This window comes from Sciurus carolinensis, chromosome 9 (genome assembly GCF_902686445.1).
Source record: "Sciurus carolinensis chromosome 9, mSciCar1.2, whole genome shotgun sequence".
In the NCBI taxonomy this organism is placed as follows: Eukaryota; Metazoa; Chordata; class Mammalia; order Rodentia; family Sciuridae; genus Sciurus; species Sciurus carolinensis.
Genome location: NC_062221.1, coordinates 80836575 through 80861080, shown reverse-complemented (window position 1 = coordinate 80861080; position 24506 = coordinate 80836575). Strand labels below are relative to the sequence as shown.

Here is a 24506-nt window from a genome sequence, read left to right as displayed (position 1 = left end):
TTCTCATGAAAATTTTGTGAGCATGTTGTATTAATTTGACTACAATAATATTAGTGCTTGTGTACTCCTTTTCCTTTTTCTGGTTCTCATTGCCCATGTAAAATACTGCATTTGTTTAAAATAAAGTTATTAATCCACAAAATATTTATTGAATACCCTTTTGTGTCAGGTATATTAGATAAGGTGATTATAGAGATGAGTAAAATTCTTCTCTCTGCTTTCCATGAAATTTTGATCTTAGAAGAAAGTTAAAATTCAAACATGATAGAAAAGAATGCATAGCATATTATAACACTCAGAAAACCAATACCCAATTTCATTACTGGTAGTAAGAGGAAACCTTGATAGACTGGGCTTCGAAGAGGAGGTGCCTGCACTGAATCATAAGTAATAGGAGTAGATAGCCAGGCTTACAGGTGGAGGGTAGAGTATCAAAATGCAGAGGGACCGGGCTGGGGTAGAGCACTCACCTAGAATGTGTGTGGCACTAGTTTGAGTCTCAGCACTGCATATAAATAAATAAAAATAAAGGTCCATCAACAACTAAAAAATATATTTTAAAAAATACAGAGGGACTGAGGAGAGGAAGATGAGGGTGATCTTGAAAAACCTAGGCAGTCTGGTGTGGTCAAAGAATACATTTCATTTAAAGAAAAAGGAATGGAGATGAGACTAGAAAAGTGATAGAAATTAGATCCTAACGCACCTCGTCTGTCATGCTACAATTGAACCTCAACCTAAAAGCAAAAAGCAGCCACTGAATGACTTGGTCAGTCGGAAGCCTGTAAGATAACTGCATAAGAGTGAAATGAGACAAAATGACCTGTCAGTTATTAGACAGAGTGAGGGTCAAGGTGAGAAAATCATTGTTTTTTTCATTCTATTCAACGTTAAGCGTGTTAATTTCCTTCCATGTGCCAGGCTCTTTCCCAATTTGATGATGATCAATACAGACATAGTCCTTATCTTCAAGGAGCTTACAGTCTAGTTGGAGAAATGCACATTTCATCAATCTGTTATAACATGCCGTGCAAGAGAGCCCTGGAGGTGTAGGTTGCAGCTGGAAGAAGCGCATGAGCACCTTAATAAGACTTTCAAGTCCAGGGAGGCCTCCTGGAGGAAGTGATGAGGAGCTAAATTCTGGAGGATACATAGGAACTAGCCCTCCTGATAGCAGTGTTCTGGAGCGGGCAGGAGAGTGCAGTATGGGTGATGACCTTCAAGAGACACAGTGGCCATTAACGAACCAAAACAACTAATCATAGTTGTGCCAAAGTTTACAAGGAGGAGAGAAGCTGAAACTAAAGGTACTTAGAGGTCCAATCAACCATGTTAAAGGGATTCAGCATTATCTTAACAGGAGTGTGAGGAGATTTAAGCAGGTGAATAACAAGATCAACTTTGTGTTTTAGAAAGATCTCTCTGGCTGCAGCACAGAATGTATGGAACCAGAACTGTGACCAAGGGGATGAGGTCATTCAAGTGGGAGGTGATCTGATCTGAAAAAGAGAGTAAAACCATAGGCCAAGAAAAGGGACAGACTCGAGACATTTAGAAGGAAGTACCCACAGGCCTTGGTGATTAATTGGAGGGTTAAAGCAACTGGATTGGATAAGTGGTAAGTGGGAGGAGGTGGTGTTCCCAAGGACACTGGCACAGGAGAAGCAGCAGGTTTAGGATGGTGGAAGGAACAGATGCACTTAGTCTGGGCCATGCTGAGAAGAACACGGGTAGAGCCTGGGAGGGAGATGATTCAGAACTGAATCTAGCATTTCACAATTGGCACACTCCCTGCCCTCACCTACCACTACTATTACAGCTGAGATCAGATGGGTTGAGTTGAAAGCTTGTATTCTTATTTAAAAAAAAAAAAATTGTTTTTTTTTTTTTTTTTTTTTTTTTTTTTAGATTTCAACTAAGATTTTACTTCTTTCAGAAAATCTACCCCGAATTTCAAGTTCCAGAGAGGATAACTTCCCGTCTGCTGCTTCTACATGAGTTCTGTTATTTCTTGTTTAACTATTTCCCCAATCATATTGGAAGCTTGTGGGTGGGACTGGAAGTTAATTCTGTGTGCCTGTCAGCCGTGACATAGAAACTTTTGGTTACTTTACCTCAGTCATCAGTACCGTTGATTTCACACATGGATGTACAGGGTTATACCAAAAGATTCAATAAAAATAAGGCAATTTTGTAGTAGAATGTTTAATTTAATGTTTTCTCCTACCCTGAACCTCAGCATCATTCTTCTATGTTAAAAAATGAAATGTTGTTCAATAGATGTTGTCATCTAGAGCTGAGCAGTCTCCTCAGGGAATGCCCATGTGTCCCTCCTGAGGGGCTACGTGACAAAAGACGATGCCAGAATGAACATTAGCAGCAGAGAGGAAGAATTTCTTATTAATGAATTATCTCCACAATATCTTTTGGGGGGTGGAGATTGGAGTCTAATGAACACTGAGGAAGAGAGAACTCTTTTGAAAAGAGAATAGACACCCACCCATGTGTGGAGGGGGATTAGACACCCATGTATGGGAGTGCCTCCCATACCTGGCATTGAAAACCCTTTGACTTGAATGAATCGTAGGCCATGGGGGCTGATTTGGGGACTGCTTAAGGTGACTGAATACCCATGTGTCCTGCACAACCCTGGAGAGGTTTGCTGCCTTCTCTGTGCCTCCCAGGATGCCTCGGGGCAGGAGTGGGGGCTTTGGAGAGAGGCCTTTAACCAGAGAAGCTCTACTTGGATCTGTTTTACACATAAATATTTTATTTGAAAATATCAGCAGTCTGGAAAGCACCATGGAAACTTCCCATATACTCCAACTAACCTGTTCATCCAGTTGGGGGTAAAGCAGTACCCCAGGCTGGTATCTGTCTTCAGACAGTGGGATGCTCACTAGCTTCTCCACACATAAAAATGAATCAGTTAATCAACATCCTCTGCTTCCAGGAGTTTTGCCTTCCACATTGCTTTGTTGCCTTGTGGATACTTACAAATTCAATGGGCAACTGATTAAAAATTAAATTGGCCACATGGCTCTCTCAGATGTTGCTGGCAGTTTGGTGGTGGTTATTAACATTCTCCCACATGCCTCATGGAAAAGAAGCCTAAGAGGTGAAGTTTTTCCCTTTGGGTTGGCAAGGAGGTTTAAAGATGTTATTCTTCGGATTGGGAGACTACTAAATAGTCCCCTGATCTGATTCTGGGACTCCAGGCTGGCTAATTTTGAATATGCTAAGTAGGCCCCAGTTTTTCTGCACTTGTTAATATGGAGCAAAAAATCCCTACAAATGCTGCATTTTCTCCAAGGTCCTAATTCAGGTGTTGAGATGAGAAGTCCCAAGGAGATGTGATCAGAAAATAAATTACGCAGGTATAAATTTCAGCGAATTTACTCTCTGGGACTTTTTAAATTGTGCAGTGCAATATTTTATTATAGCCCTCTTTTTAGTCATAATTTTTTATTTATTTTTGTACTCTCTGTTTTCTGATGCTTTTCCTCTTCATTGACCCAGATAACTCAAGCTAGAAGGATAGATGGAGATAAATGGATCTAGGGGTAAACAGGTGCTAGGGGTGAAAAGGTAGAGAGAATGAACTCTACCTGTGTAAAGAAGATGAAAGGAACAGAGAAGTTTGGAAAAGGATCAGGAGACCTAGACTTACCAGCTTTAGGCAGCCCTCTGTGCATCTGTTTATTCAGATATTTGTGACTTCATTTATTCAATATTTTTGTATTCAGTACCTACTATGTGCCAGAAACTTATCAGGCATGGAGATGTGAGCATGAATTAGACATTATCCTACCCCTGAAGACTTAGTCAGGTGGCAGAATCAGATATGGACATAATTACCACCCAGTGTCCAAAGTTCATCAAGTATGAACTAAATGCCCTGGAAGTATTAAAGCAAAGAGCAGTTAAATTGGCATGGTAGAGCCAGGTGACTCAGACTAATGATTGTGAGCTGGCCACATGTAGGTAATTAAAATGTGAAGGCTAGGGACAATAGGATATATCCTAAGGGTGGTAAGACCTCTTTGTTTTTTTTTTAATGAATCTGACAAGAAGAACCTAGAGGAGAAAAAGTTTATTTGGGGATCACGGTTTTAGACGTTTCAGTCCTTAGATGGCTAGCTTCATTGCTCTGGGCCTGAGGTGAGGAAGCACATTGTGGCACAACGGCTTGGCAGAGGAAAGCAGTCAGGACAGGACAGTCCAGAGGCAGAGAGAAAGCTCTGTTCACTAGAAACAAAATATACGCCCCAAAGGAACTCTCAGAGACCTAACTCCTCCAGTGACACCCCACCCGCCTACAGTTACCCCCCAAGTAAACCACTCAAGTGGATTAATGAACAGATTAGGTTAAGGTTCTAATAACCCAATCATTTCACCTCTAAACTTCCTTGCATTGTTTCACACACGAGCTTTTGGGGGACATCTTATATCTAAACCGTAACAGGCATGTTGGCTAACTACAGAAGTGAAGGGTGAAAGCAATGGAAAAGATCTGGCAAAACAGAGCCACGTTGTTTTCAACATGTAACCTACACCACATTGTTTTCAACATTGCACTGAGCACTTAATGCTTTGTTTTGTAACCTCTACGGAGCCAGAGACAATGTAGGGTCCAAAGAAAAACCTAAAAGGAAATATAGTGTTCCTTCTATGACTTCAGGCTTCAAACATCTCTTTCTCTACCATAATACCCTCTTTTCTAATACACACCCCCACTTCACTTGGCCAATTATAATTCATCCTGTAAGAAACAGCTCAGGATGGACTTCTGTGCATGCCTCCTTTACAGGTGGGACAGTGTCCCCCACCAGGTCTGTTTCCCCAGCTAGGCACAGCCATGTTTTGTCTTCTCTGTACAACTGGTGTCTGGCTCAGAATGAGCACCTTATGGAAAGAGTGGAGGTAGATGGAGAGGGAAGGAAGAAAGAAACATGGAATCTTGAAATGTCTACAAAGGACTTACACATAAAGAACAGATACTTCCAGGTAAGTTAAGAATAAACTAGGACGTGCAAAAAGCAACTAATAATACCTAGGGTGGGACACCATCATGTAATGGCATTGCAACATGTTCTTGAGGTGCTTAAGGCTTTTAAAATAAGAATAAGCACAATAATAGTAATAACAGAAGCAAAAGAATAGTCTCCTTAATAACACTTATATAGAGGTCCAATATTGCTTTACTTGATTTATAGAAACCTAGTTAATCCTACAACCACCCAGTGATGTAGGTACTCTTATTATCCCCATTTTACCGATGAAGAAATTGAGGCACAGAGAAGATAAACAGATTGAAAAAATCCTGATAACAATACTAGAATTGTGAAAATTAGTCTTTACCAAATTTATTTAATTGCATTTAAGTAAAAGACATTTTTAGAGATGGAGATTGACCCAGTGTTCGGCTGTGACTTCAGTTCCTTTGGTTGGTTGCAACAAAGGGCAGTACTCTTTTCATCTGAGGGCTTTGTTTCCATGCCAGGACCCTTATGCTGGAGCACCATGAGGTGGTTATGTTTGAAGGACTTCCTGCTAACCTGGTCTGGCTGAACAAGTTGCCTTTTTTTTTTTTTTTTTTTTTTTTAAGACCAGACATCTAGGAGGCTTTTTATTGACTCTCAACAAAAGCAGCCCAGTGGTTTAAGTGGTCTGTGTAGTAATCACCCAGCAAGGCTCCTGGCAGAGGAAAAAATCTTTCTGCCTCTATATAAAAAGATCAGCATGAGGCATTAGCAGGTGGGCAAGCTCCTCAGAACACCGGTCTTTGAGAGTGGGTGTATTTCCACAAACTGTCCCTGCTGAGTATAATGTACCAATTTCCTTTAAACCCATCATTCCATGTAATTTAGACTGCAACTTATTGTATTTTCCCTCCTCCCTTTTCCCTTTCCTCTGTCAGAGCACTGGGCTTAGCCCTTCATTTACAGCAAGGAAGAAAGACCCCTTGTCCTTGAGGGGATCTGCTGAGAAGCATCTCTCTATCTTGGTTATTCTTCAGTTTGTCAGATGAATCTTAAAATAACCCTGCCCTGTGAAATATTTTAGCAGCTACGTAACAAGGAAGGTGGATTATCTTCTCAAAGCCCCCATGATAAATCTCATTAAAAATGCCCACAAAGCAGTGAGCCCCAGCCTTTGGAGTGAAGGAAATTGTGATGTAAATGCTAAACAAGCAGCGCCCTTCCAGCCAATGCCTTTGATCACCGTAGTGTAGACCCAACATCAATGGACAGGAAGATGTCACCGTGAATCTGTAGGAGAGGAAAGAATTTCTCCAGCAATTTGATGAAATTCTCAGATGAGCCAAAAAGAAGTAACAACCTGTTTGGGAAATGATTTTTTTTTTTTTTTTTTTGGTATACATGATGAGTTAAATCTAAAGCACATTTTCAGGTTAAGTATAGTAAGTATGAAAGAAACATTATTTCTTTGTAATTGTTAATAGTCCTTGTTAAATAGGGTCATAAATCTCTTTAATGAGTAGCTAATAAGTGGAAGCATCCAATTCAAGATAGAAGAGACCCTAAGGCTCATTTTTATCTGCCTTCCTAAGTTTTAGAAATGGAGAAATTGAGTTCCAACTATGAATTTGTAAGTCCACATTTAAAGAAGTACCAGAGCAGAGTCAGCACTGGGGTCAAGGTTCTGAGCAGTGGAATTATATAGGAAATGTTTACTCAGCTGAGAGAAGGTTAGAGTGCCCTCATGTGTCCCTACATAGAAATTCTTTCAGTCTTTACAAAATTTAAATAGCTTTCATCAATTTTCCTTGTACTGGGGTGAGGGCCAGGCATTTAGCTTTAAAGAAAAGCTTTGGGATATTATCAAAAGTAAATGAGCATGTATTTGACTTATTTAGTCAGTAAGGATATAGAAGCAATTGTATCACCCCTAGAGTGTCTGTATATGGATTTAAGTCTGACAGACCTAGATTCTGTCCAAGGCATCCATTTGGAATCTTTGTGACCCTAAACTAGTTCCAGCCTCAGTTTCCTCATCTAAATTTGTTTCTATTGTTTATTTGGAATTTCTGCAATCAACCATTGCTGGGGATTCGAACCCGGGTATCGAGTTTGGGAGGCAGGCACTCTACGTGTTTGGCTATATAGCCAGCACTAGTTTCCTCATCTATAAGAGGCAGGCACGTGACCACTGCCTTGCAGGATTGTGGCAGACATCAAATGAGATGATGTAAGTAAAATGCCCATTCAATAAGTTGAAGTTGTTTTAGTTATTTTCAGATAAGAGCCCTGCCAGGGGTTACCAGCAAGTTAATGAAAATCAAAAATGAAAGCAGAAGTGCAAACATTGGGAAGGTAAACTAATGTCTTTTAGTTCTTGTGTGAGAGAACTTCTATGAGCATTGGAGGCAGAGATCATTTTTGAAGAAATGCACGCTGAATGTGTGATTCCTTCAAAATGTGTGATTCTTTCAAACAGGGAAGTTTCAGTGGTACTTGGCCATATGGTCTTCCCACAGATAGAAACTTTCAGAAGTAACACCTGATCTCTAGCACAAAAGGTCCAGCAGTTCAAAAAGAAAAAAAAAAAAATACTGTATATGAAGGAAATTTTTTGAAAACTGGGTTCTATGTCTATGGCCATACCACCCTGAACGTGCCCGATCTCATCTGATCTCGGAAAACTGGTTTCTATTTATGTCATCCATCCATCGATCCGGTTCTGTTTTTTTTTTTTTTTTTTTTTTTTTTTTTGATTCCTTGTACACAAATGGGGTACAACTTTCATTTCTCTGGTTGTACACGAAGTAGAGTCACACCGTTTGTGTAATCATACATGCACATAGGGTAATGATGTTTGTCTCATTCCATTATCTTTCCTTCCCTCTGCCCCCTCCCCACCCCTCATTTCCCTCTACATAGGATGGATTCACTTTTAGAAATCTTAATTTATTGAGAAGCTAACCATATTACAATCAATAAAAATAGAGGTGAAAAACAATAGCTGGATGGATCCATCCTTTAATTTTCTCCAACTCTTTATGACATAAGCCATCACAGGTAAAGAATTCTGAAATCGCAGCAAATCAAATCTTTTTAGCCCAATGAACTTTCAAAGGTCTACACCACCGCCATCCCCCTGCACCCCACCCCAGTAGCTCTCACAGCTATCCTTTCGTACATGTGGGAGGAAAATATCATTATTTATGATACAAGGAGACTTGACCTTTAAATGTCAGTGCAAGTGTAGAGTCTGGCCATTCCATCTGTATCTTCCACCCCCTTATTGGAGAATTGCAGGAAATAGTTCGATAGCGTGTAAACGGTGAGGCGGGAGGGGTGAGAGAAACACAACAAAGGTGTCGCCATCATTTTTTGTTATACAACCAGGAAAAGTAAAGGAAGAAATGTGCTGGTTTCTGTTATCTAATTACTTGTTCGAGGTACTGCACGAAGTCCCGGAGAGCTTTGTGTAGATTATTGTCCCTCTAGAGCAGATTTAAAAGGCTGATCGGAGTTGGCGGGCCCAGCTTCTGAGTCCCAGTTGCTGGCTCGCCCTTTCTGGTAATCTGTTACCCTGAAATAAGGCAAATGCAGTACCTGAGATGGGGCATGCATTATTTATAGGAAGTTCCTCATCAGAGTCGTCTATGGCTGTGGAGCCACAGAGCTGGAGCCCTGGGCTTCGCTGGGGGCAGACCTGCCGCATTCTAAGGCACCGCAGTGCTCCTCTGGGCGGGGTGAAGCTGGAGCTTGGGCTCCTTTTGTGGTCGTAAATCTTTAGTCAACTAATGAAAAGATGTTCCCCGCCTCACATCTGAAGATCTCCTATTTGTTCGGATTAACTGAACAATGCATTTTCTGGCTGTTGCTGTGGTTTTGGTGAAATGCTATTCCCTGTGTTCATCTTGTTTTCTACTGTGCTCTTCTGTTCCTTTATTTTGTACAGCCTTTTTCTCCACAGAATGCCCCTAACTCTGTGCCTCTTGCTTCCCTGTGTTTATACTGCTGGACCCTGTGAGAGGGTTATGATACCTGTACACACAAATAAATAAATAGACAAAAGCTTCCCCTTATATTTTTCTACCTTCTCCCCTTTGAATAGCACAACCTTCTTTCCCAGCTAGATCTGCCTGTGGACTTCCGTTCAGGTACCAGGTGAGACAATGCCAGGAGGGAAGGTCCAGCAAGGCAGAACTCCTGGTGGGATAGGGCCTCAAAACAGGGTTGGATTGAGACCTGTGCTCTCCAGACAGCTTAATAATAGGGCATTCTTTTAAATTGTCACTTTAAAAATATTCATTCATCCCTTAGTGAGAACAGAAGCAAATGGCACTGCATCTGTAAGAAATCTCTGTTCAGTTTGTCTCCTCTCAGGACTGCTTCCTCAGCCCTCCATTGTCCTATCATGTCCCGCGTCTGCCCCACTTCCAGTTTCAGTCTCCTCGGCCTTCACTCCTAGTGGCCAGGCTTCTCTCCCTTTCCTCCCCAGAGCTGTTGAGGTGTTCCCAACACTTCCAAACTTGTGTGCCCTAACCAATTATTAATACTGGTTCAAGTGTGTCAAAAGCCCTTAGTGCCAGAGATAATATTTCACTTGTGACTACCAAACAGAAAATACTGCTGTTACCAGGATTCACTCTGCTTAGAGGAGAGTGGGGATTAGAAATGGCTTGTTTTCTCTTATCACATGTTCTTGTTCCAGATAAGGCGTTTACTGTGCACACTGAAGAGAACATTTTTGTGTTTAAACATCTTGCCCATTTTGTAAGAAGTCATGAGTGAAAATCTGCATTGACTGGCCCCAGTTTTGCAGTTTGTTCCAGCATTTTTTTCATATCCCTGCTAGATTTATTCCCTCTGTCCCTGAGCTACTGGTGTGCCCCTCCACATGGTCATAATCAAAAGCCCCCATCCCAACAGAGCTGGCCCCTGTTCTGAGTCAGGAAAACACTGGAAGGGAGGGCCTCCATGGGAAATTAGGGCCTGACAGCAGGCAGGCTGGAGTCCAGCTGAACCAGTGCTTGCTGAAGGGCCTCAGATGTGGCCCCATATAGTTCTTGTCACTACCTAGTCTGAGTGCACACTCATGGAGAGAGAGTGAGCTGTGCCCAAATGAGTGAGAAGTGTCTAAATGGCATTTCTTCCAAGAACTTTGCCTTGCAGAGTAATGAATATTGAAATACTTGAAGTCATTTGTAAATTTAGCCGTTCGTCAACAGTGATCTCTCCAGACCTTGGGAAAACAGCCAGATTTTTGAATCAAATGATTTTGAGTGGGCATATTTGACTGCCTTCATTTTAGAACATTCAATTTTTTTTTTCAATTTCTTAAAAAATCACAGGTCACTAAAATGCAAGCACTTTTAGTGAGATAAGGTTGAAGACTAAATCCCATTTTTCAGTCCATTTTCTAAAAAATATTGTTAAGAGATTGTTTTAATAGAAAGTCTATGAAGACAAAGTCTTCTGTTCTCTATGTAAATCAAAGAATAAAATCCTTTTATTCTCTCAGGAAAAAAAAAAAAATCCAACTCTTTAAAATTGCTTAACAAGCAACCAGGCCATCATCTCTGAAACTCAAAGTTGGACTGACAGTCTGAAGAGGAGCCATTGTCCTGCTGAGCCTCTCAATTTCTGATCCCAATTCCATTTGGGGACCATTCTCCTTTCTTTACCTCCTTAAGAGATGGGAGTAAATTACCTCTTTCTTGGGCTTGCACACTTAACGTCTTTTCTTTCTATAATACACAATGGCCTTCTGCCGTCTGTACTGATCATCTTCCGGCCCACTTGAGCCTTTTCCTACTGCCCAGACACCTTCTGGGAGTTAGCATCTTATGAACGACCTTGCTTTACTAAAGTGTGAGCAAGGTTTCTGTCCTTTGCATATCCTGTTTTTGTGGCTGTTGTTGTTTTTGCACTGGACCGGGTCTTTGCAACTAAAATCTTAAATTTGCCTACAACATAGAATTCGTACTTAGTGCATGTATTTTATATTCATTTAGAAGAAATAAATTTAAAATTCAGTGCAGTTTTGTGCAGCATCAGCTTCACTGGGTAACTGAAAAGTCCACTGTACCAGGTGATTTTATTTTTTCAAACAACCTGCATTACTCTGGCAGGTGACACACATGACATAGGCTGACAGCCAGGGAAAGGATATGCAGATTACAAATTATGAAACCTAAAATTCAGCCTGATAAAAAAGAGAAGCCCTAATTGAACACTATTTCTAATAGTAAATACATGCATATCCAGGATATGTTTTCTGTCCAACCTTATAATGGATCAGGCCATCTTAATTTCTACAAAAATAATATGATTAAGTCCTGATAAAAATTTGGAGTTTACATGGCACTTAGGTGACTCTTTCAAAAAAGGTCTTAGAATAATATTTTTCTCTAAAAAATTTTTAGAGAAAAATTAATAATATCTTTTAGAAGCTCTAGCAAATATTTTAGAGAAATTGATTTTTTTCACTAGTTTTAAAAATGTTTTTCTAAAGAAATGAAAAGTGGCATTTTTCCCCTTGAATAATAGATTTTTTGGATTTCATTTCAGATGGGCCAGTTTTTGTGTCAACATATATTTATAGACATACACACAAATACTTTAACTGAGAGAACATTAGTTCTAAACACCTCTGTAGATATCCCTTACCATCCAAACTCTAGTTATCTAAACATTTGCTATAACGACTTATGTTTTACTGGGCATTCACTGTCCGAATTTTCTTTTTAAAAAATCTCATTGCAGTCGGTTCACGTGCATGAGTTAGCTGAAACATTTAAGTTGCAGGTGCATCCAGGCAAGAAGGTGGAGAATGCGTTACAACCTTATTCTGCTGTTCTCCCAGTAGGCTGAAGTTCTGCATTAGTGCTCTCGACTTACCACATTATTCAGTGAAAATATCTTCCAAAAAAAGCAAAAAGGCTGAATAAAATGGGCAAAGTCAGGAAGCCTCAAAAGTCCATACATACAAAGAAAAACAAAGTGATGAAGCACGTTGAGAAAATACAGAAAGCTTATGAAAGTAGTGTAGGTTCTAGTGTTGCTGTTCAAAATAAATCTGGGAGAGATGTTTGAGTGCTTTAATGATATTTGTGAAAACTGTTAGGTGCTTCCCCAGGTCCCCATAAGCTGGAAAGCATTACTGGTTTATTTTTTCCCATTTTAAGTATTAGACTTACATTTTAGTGTAGACTTTTACTCTCCAAAAATCTTCTATCCAACATGTTTTTAGCAAAAGGTTAGACTTGTTTTTCTATATTTTTTTTCTATTTAAATCCCTTGCAAATGTCTGATTTTATCATGCTAAAAATAGAAGGTTCAAGAACATCCTTGAAACTTTTTTCCCTACACCCTCAAATCATGATTATTTCTAATTATGGACCTAGGAATAACCTGGAGATCATTTATAAGTTTCATTTTAGTGCTAATTGAAACTTCAATTGTTTAATCCCATGATCTGACTTTGCTTCCTTTGATGTTGATTTTTAACCTAAAATGAATCACTTAAACTTCAGACTTCTTTTTTCCCAGCTCTAAATGTTAATTGTCATGGCAGTAGCTAAATATAAGTATTTACTGAGGTTTCAATTATTTGTTTCTTCTATAGAATTAGCCAAGTAGAAGATGACAAATTCTTTAATAATAGGTTACGTTTGAGTCCATTTCGTTGGCCAGGGACTCTTCCAAGTGTTACCTCACTTTATTCATTTAGTTTTCACAATAAACCAATGAAGTTAGTACTGATGTTATCCCCATTTTGCAGATGAGGAAAGAGAGGCATAGTATTTCAGTCATGTAACTAGTCAGTATGAATTCGAGCAGCCTGGTCCCAGACCCTATGCTCTTAACCACTGTGAGAACACTCCACTTAGCTTGTTCAGAGCTTTGGAAGTTCACTAAATTAGTCTCATGGCTCATCATTTGTAAATATATATATAGACTGCTAGTCTGGGTCCTTCGGGGCTGAGAAATGACTTGTTGGTGCCTGAGATGACAACTGGGAATACTTAAGAGATAACTGGAAAAGAGAAGCACTGAAAGGTTCCCAACCTATTCGTGTTCTGGGGCAGAGAATGAGACTAGAACTTCCTAGTAATTGGTCACCTATGGATGGAGGTCCACTGGGAAACAGTTGCTGGAAGGATTGAGAGACATGCCAATAAGGACAAAAAGAGGCACAGTATCAGAGGTGCAGTTCAGACAAGCCAGGGGCTCAGTCTAGACAAGCCAGGGGCTCAGTCTAGGGCACTGTTTCTCAATCTTCTGTTCATTATCACTCTGCTCAGCAATCTTTTTAAACATCCCTATCCTGATGGCATTCCCCTGTGAAATGTTAATACTGCAGATGTACTGTGTATCTATTTATGTACCATATGCATAACTATGCATAAAAGTAAGATTTTTTTTCTCCCCCACAAGAACTAATTTTTGTGATGTCAGTGATGATAGGCAGATACCCTGAATGGTGAGAGGCACCCAGTCAAGGAAGGGGTCAGTGAACCAGCCTGGAGGGGAGCGGACTTCAAAGTTGAAGGCTCAGCAAAGCAGAGCCGTACTGGATGGAGGTGGGGACAGAGAGATTCTTAAACATGTGATGTGATGAGTTCTTTGACATGGGGTCACCATCCCCACCTTCCTAGATGTCACCCAGAGATGTGGTAAAGAAATTTCTTGTCTCAGTCCTCCCTTCATGGCTTAGAGTATGATCACCACATATTCTGAAGTGCCACTGTGTTGTAATGCAATGCATCATTTTAGATACAGAGTGTGTGGCTTGAATTATTTTCATTTTATTAGAAACCAGGTTCCCAAGAAGCTCACCTTACATTCTTTTTAATGGCGTTCAGAAAATGGCTACTACTCCAATTTGCAAGAAATAGGTAATGAAAGTGCTTTAACTAAAAACTGCCATGTGCTCACTTGAGATGTCTAATCCCCAAATAACAAGCCTTAGAAAGAATTAACCAGCAATGTGTACTCCACCTAAAGAGCAAACTGATTCTCCCGGCAACTCACAAGGCCAGCTTCTTTCTTGCTTCTGGCCTCATAGATTTCCTTGTGCCCCAGTGCTATCTAGGAAGAATAACCATAGCTCTAAACAAAGATCCTGGAGCTCTCTATTCTTTTGTGGCTTTACTGCCCTAGTGACTTTATTCTGAACTCTCTAACCGAACACATGTCCCAAGGGCCCCAATTAATCTTAAGCAACCTCTTCTAATCACCTCCTAGAAGATACAGTAAGGCAAGTAAGGTCTCCCAATATCTTTTTTCTCAATTAAAAAACTGTGATCATTCATCTGGTCAAATGGGGCATTCCTGGACAAAGGAATGGTGAGGAGAGCATCTGTCTCAGTATGGGAAAGGCAATCCATCTGATCGTTAGTGAAAAATTGAAATTACTAGATGAGCAACTTGAGAAGGCCATGCCCAGAAGTCAAAGGAAGGATAAGCTTGTATTAGGCATGGGTGTCAAGCCTGGGTGTCAAGCCTGAGAATCATCTGGGGAGATTTCCACTCCCGCTCCAGAGAAATTCCAAATGGGATTGTAGTGGGATTGTGTTTTTTTGAAAACTCCCTCTAATGTGCGTTCAAGGTTGAGGATCACTGCTTTAGATTACAATGTGCCTTTCCATTCATTATCCATGGGTTGGTATGCATACAGAGAGGAAAAAGAAATATTACAATGACTGTTGATGGCCCAAGAAAATTGGAAGAGAAAAGAAGAATCATTGTTCAAATAAAAAGGCAGAAAACTAAGTTTTCAGAAACTCGAGAAAGAAAAAAGAATCCTCACCTTTGTAAAGCTAAAAGTAGTCCTAGGAGTATCGAATATTAAGGAAGGACTTATGTCCATATGTCCTACTATTTATAAAAATTAGTCGGCAGATGACAGCAAAAATCCCTGCCAAGAAAAGTCTGAAAATGGTCATCTAATAATATTTGATGCTTATTGCTTCCTAAAACTTTCTTGGGTTTATGCCCTAAATTGGAAATATTAGAGAAGAAAAACATTTGCTGATAGTCAAAAGCTATGTTAGAAAATGTCATGTTAATATTTCCATGTGCATCTTGGGGCTGGGCACATGATTTATGTATAGACAATAATGTGCTTTAGCAGTGATCCTCAGCTTTCAGATAGTTATAATGAATAATCCTGCAGATGACAATGACAACTGAATGGCCTAGGAGAGAGTTGAAGGATGAAGTAAAGCTGGTACTGGACTCTCAGATTGGTCGGAAATGTAAAAATGCAGTTGCAATGAGGCAGAGTAAATGTAATTTGTGATCAGAAAGTAGAAAATTGAATGCTAAGGTTTTAGAAGAGGGAGGGTGACAGCTTAGTCTATAACCAGAGAATGCTGGCTATGTTCAATAAAGTGCAGGCTAATCTGTCCTCTATTTATCAACCAATAAGACGGTGAGGAGCAGTGAGTCAGGTACAGAAAAGAACATCTTCTAGAGCCTCCATATTTAGGATAAGTAGCTTCAGTTAATAAGTTCTTTGCCCTCTGGTTTCTAATTAATAAAGAATGGCCGATAATACACATTATGATAGTCCAGCTCTTCCTGGGTGTCAGCATGCTCCTAAGCACTTGGCATATATTTGAATACTCACAATTTTATGACAACAGGTACTATTGTGCCCATTTTACAGACGAGAAAAGAGACATGAAGTAAGTAACTTAATACGGGTTGTAAATGCTGGGGAGAACATATGGACAGATTTTGGATGAGATAATATTTTACAGAGGGCATCAACAAAACAAGAGTGAACCTAGGTATACTGCACTCCAAGGTTGCCAGGCTGCCCAGGGGGGTCCTGGGGAGAGATGAAGCTAGACGAGGCATTGGAGTCATATTGAAGAGAGTCCTGACTCCCAGGTTCAGATTTCAAACCTGATTTGGGAGACAGGGAAAGTATCATAATTATAGTTGTGCCTTAAGACTACCTTAATGTGTGCCTTTTAATATGAACAAATTAGAGAGAAGCTGGAGTGAAAGGATTAGTGTTCTTTTAGTCCTGATTATCTGACAGAGAATAAGTCTATCAATGAGGAGTGGCAAAAGTGGAGGGAAGAGATACATTTGATATTTGTCACAAAGGTCAAGTGTAAAAGTTTTGGTAACTGGTTAGAAAGGAGCAGGGGTGTGGGAAGAATTTAAATAGAATCCAAGATCTCAAGTCTGAGTGGCGGGGTGAGCTATTGACCAGAATTCAGGAAAGGCACCTTGCAGGGTTGACAGGGACAGTGTAAATAGCTGACTTAGGAAATATGTAATTTGTTTTGTGTGCAGGCTGTCAGGTGGAGGACCACAGTAGGAACACAGAGCTCAGAGGAAAGGAAGTTTCTGATGTCACCTACTTACGGGTACTATGGTTAACTGGGAAGTGTGTAATCTCTGAAGTGGGAAAAGGGAGAAAATGGAGAACAAATCCTTGGAAAACATTTAAATTTGGGAATAAGAAGGAGTAGGAGGAGCGACCAGAAGAGATAGAAGGACAGAGATGAAGGAAGCATAAAAAACCCAGAAATAAATATTTAACTCTTTCATTGAGCTCAAGGGAATGGAAGGCTCCAGAAAAGAGCTAACGTGGCAAGCCTTCAAGAAGCCAAGAAGAATAAAATTATTTGGACTGGTTGATTAGAAGTTGTCAGGATCAACAATAAAAGGGTGGAAGGTAAACTCAGATGGTGAGGAGTGAATAGGTCAGAGCAGGAAAAGGCAGCAGGACTGGTCAGCAGGGTGGTTAAGATTCTGATCACAAGAGGGAAAGCGAAGACACTGCAGTGTTGAGGGGCAAGTCAGAAGAGGGGAAGTGCTTTGTTTTCTTTAAAAGGGCACCGCTTACGTCTATTCTAGACAGAGGTAAGCAGACACAGAGGGGTGAGTAAAGATGCATGGTCAGTGCTGGGTAGTAGCAGCAAAAAAGCTTTCAGCGACAGGAAGTCACAGGATGAGCCCCGAACTGTTTTCTGACCGTTTCATTAAACAAACCAGAATGCATGGAACTGTTGTCCTTAGCAATTCCCATGCAGCCGTTCTCTTAGGGAAGAAGACAAGGACTAATAAGAGGAGTTTTATTTCTCTCCTTTTAATTCATATCCGAGGGCAAGTGGGGGAATTGCTCTTGTTATAGACTGTTTTTAAGGAGATGAAGGGAGGAAGAGAAGAAGGGAGGAAGTTTTGATAATGAATTTGGATGTAAAATGTAAGGATTTTAATAAGTACTATTTGCAAATTGCTTTACATTGTAAATATTGTATGTTCACCAGGAGGGAGGGCAATTTTAGCCTTTTTTTTTTTTTTCCAAAAAGTAGTTAAATGCATGATCTTGCTTGAATGTTATACAACTCACTCTGTAATAGGCAAAAGATGTCTAGGGAAAAAAAATAAGTAAAAAGGCAAAATATTGATAGTGACTATTGAGTGATGGTTTTTTTTGACTGCTGTCAGCCTAGGCAGGACACCTCTATAAAACATTCATCGAACAACCTGTCCCTTGCCTTGTCCTGTAAGGGTGGGAGTAGGTATAAAGCACAGGATGTCAGAAAGGATAAGATGGACCAGAGGAATGACAAAGAAGCATAGTTAAGAGAGACTCAGTTTCCTGGGGAATGTACCTGTTCTCTCTCTTCTGTGGGGTGACCTGGTTACCCAGTGTGTTCAGAAATGGCCCCTGGGGTCCCATTGTTGTCACATTTCTACACAGTCCTCAGACATGGAGAAAAGTGTTGGAGATTGTTAGCACATCTCCCTCTGGACTTGAAACTGGGCTCAGCAGCAAGAAATGAACCCCAGCGGGGATTTGTCTCTCCTCCATGCTTGGATAATGGCTATTCCCCAATGCCCAGAGAAGAATTAAGTTCAATATGTGCTTTGTGCTGTATTACACGCTGCATCCTGAACAGCTGGGCTGTTAATACAATTTAAAAAGGAGAGAGAACTGGCTGTTCACCATCCATATATAAGGTATTTATAATAAATCTCTCAATGAGGAGATAAAAAATTTTCTTCTTTCTTTACAGCCAAAGGAAAAGCAGAGCATTAGGCAAGTATCCAGTGAGTCCTATTAACAGTGATAACCAATGTGGAAGATCCAGGGGGACTTGTTCCACATTCCTATTAGTAATGGCAATTTTTTTTTTATCTGAAATATGCTGGTAATTTCTTGCAAAATTTAGTTTGCTTAAGGATTCATAAATATGCTTTTTCTTAATACTTGAGGAATCTCTTCCATGTTCTAGATGCTACATAAAAATAGAGCATCATTTGTCACCTGATTTTCTTTTGTCCACTTTATTTCTGAGATGATAAAATTGTAAAGCCAATGCAAAATGATTTCAAGAGAATGAACATAATATAACATAAAGCAGTGGAGTTTTATAAAATGCCATATTATGTATAAAATTCCTACTCTGAAATTTAGTAAAATGGAAAGCTGTGACAATAAACTGTTATGAATACGAGAATTTTGGTTCCATATGGTTGGTTTTGGTAAGGACATGGTTAGTAGTGTTAGAACAAGGACATTTTCCTCCTAGATTTGCATTCAGCTACTTCTGTGTGGTCCCCAGACTTAGACCCGGGCACATGCCTAAACACATTAGATTGCCGCATGAGTGAGTTGATAATCAAAGGATAAAAACTGACACTGGATAGAAAGTAATGACAATTAGAAGATGCTTTTTAAAGATAATTCTCACCTAAAATATTTACTACTAAAATACTTTCTCACTGCAGTCAGAAATACACAGATCACAGTCACTCATACTTTATGACCAAATAATTTCAGTGTTTAAGAGGATACCTACCCTCTTATTCTTAAGGCAGAGGAATTAGAACATTTAGTGGGACCATTTAATAGCAATTTCAACCTATCAAGATATCAGTTTAAAAAAAAGAGGACAATATAACTAATCTGTATTCAGCACATCAAAATGTTTATCTGATCTGTCAAGAAATCATCCCTACTAACTCAGATTTTTACAATAGTAAAATAGTATATATACATACCATTTTATTTTTTTATATATATTTTAAAAGCATATACAGGAGACCAATTTTTTGAATTCTACATTTCCTAAAATTAAAATACCTGTCCGAGCATTATGTAGACACAGTTTCAGTGACAGAGTGAATAAACTGTATGTTCCACCATGAAGTATTCTTCTTTGAGGGAGCACTTAAGCAACCTCTGTGTTAGGATATTCTTCAGCAACCATCTTTGTATTTCCAAATATTTGAGTTTCTTTCCTCCAAACAGCTTTCCTGAAGTGAAATTACTAGATTAAGGAAATGAATATTTTAAAGCTACTGCTTCTAAGCATATTTCTAAATAGCTTTCCAATACAGTATTTATTAATCTACCTCACACTAGCAATATATGAGAATTATAGTGTTACCCTGGGCTTAACAAGCTGCTAATAAGGCTGCATTGCTTTTATTTGTGTTCATTTCATTCGCAGCAGGCTTGGAAATTTTTGCAAGTATTCATTTACAATGTTTTTGCATATTTGGTTCTTCATTTTTGCTGCAGTGGTTTTCTTCTGGGTTGGCTCCATGCTCCCAGCTTCCATCTCATGTCTTCTTCCTCTTTATTGCCTTGTCCAGGTTCCCATGATTCATTCAGCTACTGGGTGGATGAAAAGTCCCCAGTGGGACCTGACCAAACCCCTGCTATCAAACGTCTTGCCAGGATCTCCTTGGTGAAAAAGCTCATGAAGAAATGGTCGGTGACTCAGAACCTGACCTTCCGCGAACAGCTGGAAGCTGGGATCCGCTACTTTGACCTTCGTGTGTCTTCCAAGCCAGGGGACGCCGACCAGGAGATTTACTTCATCCATGGACTTTTCGGCATCAAGGTCTGGGATGGACTGATGGAGATTGACTCATTCCTTACACAACACCCCCAAGAGATTGTCTTCCTGGATTTCAACCACTTCTACGCCATGGATGAGGCACATCACAAATGCCTGATTCTCCGGATCCAGGAGGCATTTGGAAGCAAGCTGTGTCCAGCCTGTATTGTGGAAAGCATGACACTGCAAACCCTGTGGGAGAAGAAGTGTCAGGTAGGAGGGGAGGAGGAATGAGTGGTCAAGGGGAAGAAGGCAGCTCTTTCTGCTTTTCCTAAGTCATCTGTGATACAGCTCAACTCTAGGCTCAAAGACTAGAAAGTGTGGGATTATTTGGCACACTGATTCCTGAGCTCTAGGATAGTTTCAAGCCTTCCCTGAGTCCTATTGCACTGGTTAACACCTGCCAAATATTTAAAGTTTGTCTGGCAATCTGCTTGGCATCTAAATTGACTGAAAGACCTGCCCAGAACCAGCCCAAGGCAAAGTTGTGAAATGGGCCAGTTGGTCTTTACCATTCTATCTCCCTTGAGGTCTGCTTTAAATCCCCGTCTCAGGTCTCTGCAGATAACCCTTGCCAAGGTTGTAAGTGAAAAGGAACAGTATTAACTGACAGACCTAGGAAGTCATTTATCAAAGGAGTGTGAATATTTTAAAGGCCCGTCTCATAGAATTTGGATCATAGATGGAAAGAGTTAAGGAAGGAAAGACCTGATGAAAGGGGTCCAGGCTGGGAGTGCGTTCCCAGGTGAAGAGGCTCCAAACCTAGACCATGAGGGACACACTCAGGCAAGGAAACGTGGGCCTCAAATACATCCCACGGAATGGTAACAGCAGGGAAGAGCTTCAGGGAGAGGGACGTGTTTTAATCAGCTTTTTCATCACTCTGACCAAGGCCTGACAAGAACAATCTAAGGAGGAGGAAAAGTTTATTTGGGGCTCCCAGTTTCAGAGGTTCAGTCCATGGTTGGTGGACTCCATACCTCTGGGGCCTAAGATGAAGGAGCATCATGGGGAAAAGGGCTTCCCAGGGGGAAAGTAGCTCAGAACATGACAATGGGAAGCAGAGAGAGCTCCACTTACCAGGGACAAAATCCCCAAAGGCACATCCCTAGAAATCTCCTCCTGCCATACCCTACCTGCCTACAGTTACCACCCAATTAATCCCTATCAACATTTTATCCATTCATTACCATTCAGCCATTCCACCTTTAAACAGCTCTCACTTGGTCTCACACATGAACTTTTGGGGGAGCACCTTGTATCTTAACCACAACAAGTAGCCTCCCATTTAGTCTCTTAAAAAATAATAAAAAAAAAATAGCAAGTACCTTAAGTCAAATTTATTTATTTGCCCAATAGATGCACAAAGCCCAAATATCCTTAAGAGGCAGATGCTTTTGAACTCTGGGAGGGAATTTTAATTAAAAATAAGTTAGAGATTGTTTATTTGTAAATATTACTGAATACTAATATGTACCAGGCACCAATTCTATGGAGGTGGAATAAATCAGTAAATAAAGCAGACAATGACCCTTGCCCCCGTGGAACCTCTGTTCAAGTGCATAGAGAAAATCATAGAATAAAGATAATAAATACGTGTTGCTAGAAAGTGGCAAGAACTATGGAAAAGGTGAAGGCCTGGCATGGTATCTGGGGGACCAGAGCTCTGTGGGTGGGCCAGTTGGTTGCAGTTTTGCTTAGAATGAACAGGGAACTCTATGCAAAGATTCATGGAAAAGGTAGCGTTTGAGGGTATTGTGGGTATCTGGAAGCAGAGGAAGCAGCCAGCACAGAGGCCCCAAGGCAGGAGTGTCCCTGTTATCTTTGAGGAAAAACAGGGACAAAAGCTGATGAGCAGGTGATGAATAGCCAGAGGAGGTCAGAGTGGTCACATGGGGAGAGTTCTGAGCACAGAGTGTGCCCTGACGCAGGTCTTAATGGGATCCCTTGGATTCTTGTGCTAGGACAACATCAGGGCAGGGGGAGAGAGCAGAAGTGGGGAAACCAATGAGAAGACTTGATGGCAAGAGCTCATATTCTGAACCTATCCAAAAGCAGAACCAACGGGGATTCTTGAGGAACAGGACTCCAGGTGTGAAAGAAAGTGAGGACTGGAGGATGACACCCAGGTTTGGCCTGAGTAACTGGAAATACCAGGTCATTTCACACACCAAACCAGCAAAAATGCTAAATGTCTTTGACCCCCCAGAGGCTTAATGAGGTAAATCTTAGTGTTTCTTGAAATATGTCTAAGTCATTTTTTTCCTCACTAAAACTTTTGTGATATTTTGCGAAATATTTATCACATCTCCCCCCCCCAAACCCAAGTGTATGTCTGTTGAAACTCAGAGGTTCAACTAACCTGGAGACATTTTGATTCCAGTAGAAGTTCTCTCTCAGGTGACTAGATAATAGTAATAACAGCAGTAACACCTCACATGTACTAAGCCATTATGATGCACTGGACACATGGATTAGCTCATGTGATCCTCCCAACAACACTATGAGGTAGGTACTTCGTTAGTGTCACCATTTTATAGGTGAGGTAACTGAGGCATAGGGCTACTGAGCAACTTGCTGGAGGGAGCATAGCAGGTGAATGGAGAGCCAGGATTCCGTCATCGGCTCTTTCTGCTCCAGACTTCCCATGGCTTCTGCTGCTTCCTGAGGGCTGTTGTGCACCTGGATCATTTCACAACTGCTCTCATATGTTTTTGCTAATAAAACGCTTTCTCTTTATCAATAAGCCCCTATTTTCAGAGGGTCCCAAACTAGAATGGAAGAAAAAAAAGGATGGTTTTGATTATGAAGTTTCAGGTATGGTTAAGTTTGAGTTAGATAAAATTTCATGATTTTATACCTAGATCGTATTCTGAATGGCTGATGCATTGCATACTAAACTGATTAGAAATCTGCAGGAGTTAGAAGTATCTTCAGGAATAATGAACAGTATGAACAGTGAATTTCTAGCAGCAGGAGGAAAGTCCATCATGGTTTTTAAGAATGGGATAAATTATGTCATTCAACCTCAAATACTTCTAAAGTTATGAAGAGTCTGTGATGACATATCAGAGGAAGGGAAAGTGTTACCAATTTAAATCCCAACATTCCCCTATGCTCCTTCCTTCCCCAGGTGGCCCATGTCATGTCTTTAAAAGTTGAAACATGAGGTCTCAAGGAGGGTTACTAGTCTTTTCCCTGTGCTGGGTCAGGTTCCCACGTTAAATGTGATCAGACTCTAAATATTCATGTAACCAGTTGCTTTGTGTTTAACTCCCTGAGTATTTTATTATGCAATTTAATATCAAAAAGTGTACTATCATCCAGTCAAATTTCATATATCCCACATGCAGTTAGGTCACAGCTCACAGACAAGCATATACACTTGTGGATATGAGGTCTGAGGGTACAATGACTTAGAAGATTTAATGTGCATCTCCAAAGTATTTATGATCTCACTGAGAAGGTAAGAATAGATAACTCTAGTAAATACAAAACAGTTAACATGCAAACATAAGCTAAGGCTACCTCAAATGCTCTGTAACATAGGAAGGGATTTTTTTTAAATAAATCAGATGAAAAGTAGAACATAGCATAAATCTGCCTCCCAGAGGCCCCCTGAAAAGAAATGATCAGAGTAAGAGGTAGTCAATCAAGGAATAGTTCTTAAAGGAAATGAGATTTTTAAATCTGTCTCAAGAGGAAAACTGAACATGAGCTGCTGAGCTGTAGGGTAAAGTATGTCAGAGAAAAATACGGAAAGAGTGAGGTGGGGAAGAGGATGCAAAACATGGGTCCTGGGTGAGAGTCTCCGCACCTGAAGTCTTGCAGAATGAGAGCTGGTTTGCTAGGCCGGCCTTCGCTCTGGGCAGAAATTCCCCCTGAAACCTTCAGGGTCAGATTGCTCAAGAGGGCCCTTGAGAAAAAGCATAAAGGCCCCTTGCATAATTCGTACTATTTGCACCTTTTCAAGGCAGAATAAAGGACAGCACTGTGGTTCTGGGATGCTCAGCCCAGGGGCCAGGTGTCAAGGGAGAGAAGACCCTGTGGCAGGTCTGTCATAGGCCTCCTCCCCCTCCCATAGCCTACTGCCCAGGGCAGCTCTCCTCAGAGGCCTCAACCTTCCAAACTTGCCAATTACACCCCAGCCAGGAGGAAATCCTCCAGGATCTCCCAGGCAATCTGCTTACAGTGAGCCTGTGATTAACCTCATTAATACGTGTTTACCACAGACATCGTTAGCAGCCAGTCAGCATTATTCAAAACCATTAAAAACAGCGAGCCATGACCCTGCTTAGTACATGCAGCCTGGTATTCTCTGGCTCTGGGCCTTTGGGAGCAGTCAGTCAACACCTTAGTCACCAGCTAAATGCACACTGGAAACATGACAGACTGCAGAACCCTGTCTTGGGTGCCTGGAGGACCGGGCTCCAGGCCAGCTGTCTGAGGATTGCAGGCGCAGGCATCACGCGTGCACAGGACTTCCCTTTCGCAGGAGATCTTGGGTGCTCAAGATGGGAAGAAATATATTACTTCTAGAAACCTACACAGAGATCCAAATCGGGACAATTGAAATAGCAATTCCCTGTCCCACAGCTGCCTCCCAGAAACTAATTAATGCTGTGGATGCGACTGGCTAATTATTTTC

At 40.7% G+C, this 24506-nt stretch overlaps 1 protein-coding gene across 1 annotated transcript in view; it reads left to right on the top strand.

Annotated features, from left to right (window-relative positions):
• Positions 1 to 24506, top strand: part of Plcxd2 (phosphatidylinositol specific phospholipase C X domain containing 2) — a 46163-nt gene that overhangs the window by 8011 nt on the left and 13646 nt on the right. The window contains exon 2 of the mRNA XM_047565057.1: positions 19611 to 20071. Within this exon, the coding sequence (XP_047421013.1) occupies positions 19611 to 20071 (461 nt within the window). The remainder of the gene's footprint in view (positions 1 to 19610; positions 20072 to 24506) is intronic.